Source organism: Seriola lalandi, unplaced genomic scaffold, assembly GCF_002814215.2.
Source record: "Seriola lalandi dorsalis isolate HSWRI2012SDOR001 ecotype SW California unplaced genomic scaffold, Sedor1 jcf7180002053538, whole genome shotgun sequence".
NCBI lineage: Eukaryota > Metazoa > Chordata > Actinopteri > Carangiformes > Carangidae > Seriola > Seriola lalandi.
This window is the reverse complement of record NW_019524091.1, coordinates 223,244-229,529: the sequence shown is the minus strand read 5'-3', so window position 1 is coordinate 229,529 and position 6,286 is coordinate 223,244. Positions and strand designations below refer to the sequence as shown.

Here is a 6,286-nt window from a genome sequence, read left to right as displayed (position 1 = left end):
ATAGTCTGATATTCAAAAAGTTCATATTAAGCAGTACATCTCTGACAAAATACTTATGGAGATTAGGCTACTAAAAAGAAATTAAGAGCCGACTGTAGTACCACAGAGAACACATTATGATTTATCTGTAATAAAACCACTGAATATCTTTTCAAATTGCTCTGAAGGCGCATTTGCATGAAAAGAGCAAAGTCTCATTTCATAGTGCTCTGTCACTTCTTCTACAAAGACCTTCCACATATCCATCTTTTCTAAATGTGCAATGCATGAGTGATTTATCAACCATTACTGAAAAAACACATTACAAATATTTTTCAGCATTCAAACACACTGTTAATACAACATAGCACCGGTGGTGGAATGCATGTACTTTTACTTTTGATATTTCAAGTACAGGTTACCAGTAATACTTTACCTGAGTAACATTTTCAGTCAGGCCTTGTACTTGTAAAGGAGTATTTTTATATTGCAGTACTGTTACTTTTACTTTAACTTTTTCAAAAAAGGAAAAAGGCTCTGAATACTTCTTTCATCACTGCACAGCACCATAAACATTTATGTGTTGAAAATGTATTGTTTTCTTGTCATTTCACTGAAATTCACTGTTCCTTAGCTTGAGTCACCAAGGACTTCTGGCTTCTAGGCACATTTCAACATTTTAATTCTTTGTTTATATATTTTTAGGGATATATTTGTCAAAGGCCTGTTGCCTGCATTTGACATTTGTTTATTCAGCACTGTTATCAGTTCTGTATATATGGATATGAACATAGTCAGTAGGGACTTGAAGTGTTTTTATTAATATGAACTCTCATTTGACTTCTGATGAAAAAATTACCAAAATGTTAAAAGATGGCATGGCACTGTGCTTGCATTGTTCATTTACATGCAAAATAAATTAGCTTAATTTTGTATTTGTGTTTTTTGAATTTACTGGTTACTAAACAAAAAATGTTCAGTACAGTAATTCCTTAATTTCTACATACGCCTAAATCATTACTTTAAACTTTTTGTTATTCAAGGGGTTCATGTTAAAACATACCAGATAGAAACATTCCCCTGTAATTACTTATCACATTTGAGTATTAGTAGCTTAAGAAAACAAGACATTTAATTTTCTCATAATATATGTGAAGAAGCTTGCAATTCTATAAATGAATGCTACTAGGCCTGCCCTTTGATTCAGTAGTAATATTGACTAAAAATCCATATTGAAGCCAAGTGCATAAAAAAATATAATTTGGCCAGTTATGCCTCAAGTCTGGACTAGAGCCATTACGGATCCAGTTACTATCTGGGTCGTGACATTTCATTATAGACTGGACTTGTCAAATCACAAAATGGTCTTTTTTTTTTTTAGTTCTTCTGTTTTTTAGTTACTGCTACTACTTGTTGACTTTATTATACATTACTTGCGTTATATTTTTGTTAATACATTGTTAATGTAGTTTTTTTATTCAGGATACAAAAAATATAGGTTATGTCAAGATTCATGTAACACCGATTTGTTCACTATTTCTAACTAACTAACTAACTAACTAACTAACTAACTAACTAACTAACTAACTAACTAACTAACTAACTAACTAAACTAACTAACTAACCAACCAACTAACTAACTAACGTATTAACTGACTGACTGACAGTCACCACACATCAGCGGAGCAGCAGCTGTGCTCTAGGTTTTAATAAATAGCGACAAACCGTTTCCATAGCAACGTGAACTGAAGTTCCAAACAGCAGCAACGGTCCGTGCAGATTCTTACTTTCCTGCCAAAATGTATTCAGAGTAAGTAAAGCGTATCTGAATTTACTCAGAACTGCATTTCAACTCTTTATCCAGAGTAGTCAATGTCGTCACTTGCAATGTGTGTTTAATTTAATGCTTGAATAAACCGGCAGTAGTCAAGTGATGTTAGCTAACGTAAATGCAGCTCGTACAAGCTATCATCGGAGAAGTTGACAGTGTACCGGGTTTTGTTTCCGTTTCCAACAGAACATCCCCAGTACTCATGAATAGCGATCTTCAACCAACAAAATCTGGCAAGTACAACTGACCTAGTTTAGTTACCTCGCGATGCAACCTGCATAGCTATCGTCAACAGTAACACTATTCTGCTGGAACCTGTTGAAGAGATGCTACCACCACTGTGCCATCTACTGGGGCAAGAGTGTGGTGGTGCTTGGCAAAGTCCAAATTAAGCAATAGATAGAAATTATTATTTTTTCTTTCGTCATTTTGTCTGTGTGTTTCAACAGATGTGAAGACGGGGTACAACGCAATAAATAGCCACATCTCCCAGATTCCAGGACTGTCCCCAACCATCAGGACTCTTACCGAGGAGAAAACCCGAGGGCGAAGAGCCGGCGTCCTGGAGAGTGACTCTGACTATGTCAAACTTGCAAAACAAGGAGGGCATAAGGGTAAAGCCATCCTGTTGCCTTATATCTACACATGTCGTTCTGGCTGGTTAATACTTCTTGCCTACTTTTATTTTCTCCCCCTTTTTTTCTTACTTGTTAAACAGGACTTTTGTGGCATGAGGAAACAATTGCCTCTAAACCCAATTCTTACAAACCTCCAGACTGGTTCTACACTGCATCAGGGGACAACAGCAAACCAAGGTACTTGTAACATTGGTCTTATTATTATCATGCACACTGACATTTAGTCAATTTATTATTAGAAAATACTTCCACCTCCATTACTAAAACCATTATTTGCTGTGAATACTACTACTTCTAATGCTGCTACTGTAATGATAGTCATGCTACTAAATTATTACACATCTGCTGCCTTTGCTTCTACTTGCTCATGTTTTTGTGACTGTTAATATTGCTACAGTACTGTAAAATAGAAGGAACAATAAAACAGTAACAATAGGCCACTCTTGTTACTGTTTATTCTTTGTTATATATTTCAAATATCATTTAAGTGACACATTTCATATACCTGTATTGCTTTTTTTCCAACAGCCCCATTAACAGTGAAGAGAAAAAAAACCCTAGAGTTTTTCAAACACTAGAACCCCCCTTTGGGACTGACAATATGTCATCCTGGGAGAGAGAGCACAGCAGCAGCAACGGCAAAAAGAAGGTAAACAGAGTAATGCCAGTCATTTAGAGAGTAATTTTGCCACAATATATTCTGTCTCAAGTTCTTTTGTTATGACCTCATGTGACTAAGTTAAAGGCTTTACTGTTACACACTTCATTTAGTTGTTACTTGATTAGGCACACCTACTTTTTGGTTCAGGTACTTGTTTGAAGAAATGGAAAAAAAGATATCCTTTTAATATTTACATTCACAAAATGACTACCAAACACTGTGGTTTTGTTTTTGGTACTGCAGAACAACGACATTGATTGCAGCCAGATGGAGAAATTGCAGTCGCCCGACCAGTATCATGCGACCAGCAAATTCAAGAGGATGTAAGTTCATGTGATCACAAGATGGTGCTGTTGTTCTGTGGCTTGTGTCACAGAATGCCACAGTCAGAAACAGCATTGCACAAAATAGAATAGATTTATGGACCTGTGATCTTAATATGTCAGACCATATCAGTCATTTTGATTGGAAGTATCTGAATAAAAGGAGTACATGGTTACTGGAGTCATCTACTAAGCAGCTACATTATTATACATACTTGACCTAACAATAATCTATTATGAGTAGTTTTTGTAATTAAGTATGGATATATATTCTTTATACATTCCTCTAAATCTGTACTTAGATAGTATAATCAAGGTTTGTTTGCTATGATGAATGTAAGCAATTTCATAATCTGCAGGAAATTTGCATCAGTGTAAATTAGTACTTATTAGCATTGCAGCACATCAGATATGGCTGATCCATATTTCAAAATCTGGGTATTTAAGTGGGCGTTATCAGTAAATCTTAGACCATATGTCTCCATGTAGTAGTGACTAATCAGAAACGCACATGGGCAGATTGCACACTCTGGTCAGACTAAACAGCACACAGAGCAATGGCTTCTGGACATTTACCTGTGTGTTTGCTTTGGCTCACAGCTGGTCTGTCTGCTGTGTGTTTCCTGTAATTTGGGAAAATATTATTGTGAATGTCAAACCTCAAATAACCTCAAGTACAATTCTACAGAGACCAGACAGAAAAGACTAAAGTCCTAGAATATGTATGGTTATGGTACTATTTGTCAGTAAGTTCAAAAAGAATCTGCTACAAAAAAAGTTATGCAAGTCCTTCAATCACATTAGTCAAACAAGTAAAAATACCATGAGTTATTTTTGATTTGTGCAGTGCAGCGATCATCAACACACAGTCTTGTGTAAGATACTGCCTTTGTAAATTTCCTGACAAAAGACTGACTGACTGAGTGAAAATAATCATTTATCACCCTTTTTTCCTTTATTTTATCTAAGATAAGAAGGCCAAATCTAAGATTACAACACTTGGTCTGAAGGATAGTTATGCAGAATTGGTTGTGCGGTGTAAGATGAAGAGAAATCTAATGTGAATACCAGTTGTTGACTCTGTGTACTTTGTTAGAGGATTACATTTGTAATGAGTAACCAGAGTTTGTTTTGATATATAGTGTTGGAAGGATAGGGTCCATATTTGATGTTTAAACTGTGTCTGCTGTCATCTCTTTATATATCAATCATAATGACAAAAATTATTACATTAGATTTGTATATCTGGTTTTGATGTTCTTTAAAATGTTAATTTAAAATTTGATGTCTTTGGTGTTCTCGCAGAATATTTGACAAGAAACCAGCTCCTGTCGACATGTCTAAGCTGTTGAGCTTTGGTTATGCAGAAGACAACAAACCAATAGCCAACACTGATGTGTCAAGTAAGTTGCACAGTTAAAATCTTCCTGGTCGCCACAAATCATTTCCTTTTTCATTATGCTATCAAAATTTGCCTCTAGTATAATAGAAGGAAATTAAACCAAGCTGTTGAGCAGGGTATTTATTGATTTTATGACTCAATCTGTGGATATAGTACATCATGAAATGTTCACAAAATGTGAGGTGTGAAACTTTTAAGGTTTCAACCATTAAGAATTTATGGTATAGTGTAGAGATTGTTAGTGAATTATATGATAATGATTAGGTGAATGACTCATCTGCTTGTATATATTTCCATGTCAACAGATTAGAAGACTGCCAGTGCGTGGAAAATTCAGATGCTTCCAACAAGGATATTTGCCATCCTCTCCTCTGACAACAATAATTTCTTTACCCCTTCATGCTGAGCCACATCAAATATTTTACGTAGTTTCAATTGTGTTGTCATATCAGATGGATTACTCAAGTGTGAAAGTGTTTCACTGAATTAAAGCTAGGACCTTGTATTTATTGTGCCTGTTAGTGGTGCCTCATTAACTGCATTCCTTAAGTTAGGAAGGCACCAGTTAACCCTGTGTTAATTTTTTTTTTGCTGTGTCCTATAACTCTGTAAAAGGCAGCTTTCAGGAATAAAAATAAAATTAATATGATTCAAAATGTTTCACAATCTTTTTGACTTGCTCGCAGAAGCTGAAATTTGAATAACACTAATAGTCCAAAAATTGATGACAATTTATTGTGTCATTGTTTGTGAGTTACAACAATGTGTTTTAACCACCCTCGGAAGCCAAAGGCAAATTTCCACATCCATGGACAACAAAGATTATTAATATTGTCATCATTATTAATTTTTCTAGGACACATTAAAAGTGTAAAATTGCTCTTAAAGTAAATGATACAATGCACAATTTGATTTAGTTGATTTTTGCAAAATGTACTCTGAACAAACAGCATTTCTGTTGGTTGTGTGTCATTGTTTTGACATGCCAATGTGTTGCATGTCAAAGTCAGAGGTTATCACAGTGTTCTTTGCGAAATCTGAATGTCATACATATAAGTTATGTAACATTCTATCGTGTTATGTAGAGTGGTACACCACACCATTCGTTTCGGACTCTCACTGCTGGCAGTGGCTGTGATTGAAAAGTATTTTTTGCTTAGGAAGGTTCCTAACTGAGTGAAATGACCTGGAAGTATCTAAGTGGCAGCTATGATAAGAGCTGGTTGAATTCTCTAAATGATAAGGAAAGGAGATTCCGTGCTTACTATCTCATCTCCTTTAGCTTAGGAAACACTGGCCCTTCCATAAAGAAAAGGAAAGGTGAAAATACAACATCTAAAACGATGCACAATTGTAATTTTACCACGTAAATGTAGAAACAACAGAGCACCTGCTTTATGCTTGTGACACGATCACAAAATTTATGGAAATCCTTGTATGATTGGCTGAGTT

The 6,286-nt window shown here is 35.3% G+C and overlaps 1 protein-coding gene across 1 annotated transcript; it reads left to right on the top strand.

The window, feature by feature from the left end:
- Positions 1-1,763: 1,763 nt before the first annotated feature.
- On the top strand, positions 1,764-5,490 carry cunh7orf57 (chromosome unknown C7orf57 homolog). Its single transcript, XM_023401233.2, has 8 exons — positions 1,764-1,789; positions 1,997-2,043; positions 2,260-2,424; positions 2,529-2,625; positions 2,977-3,097; positions 3,353-3,432; positions 4,738-4,835; positions 5,140-5,490. Exons 1-8 carry the CDS (start codon positions 1,779-1,781, stop codon positions 5,142-5,144), a joined length of 624 nt encoding a protein of 207 aa, XP_023257001.1. The 5' UTR covers positions 1,764-1,778; the 3' UTR covers positions 5,145-5,490.
- Positions 5,491-6,286: the final 796 nt, after the last annotated feature.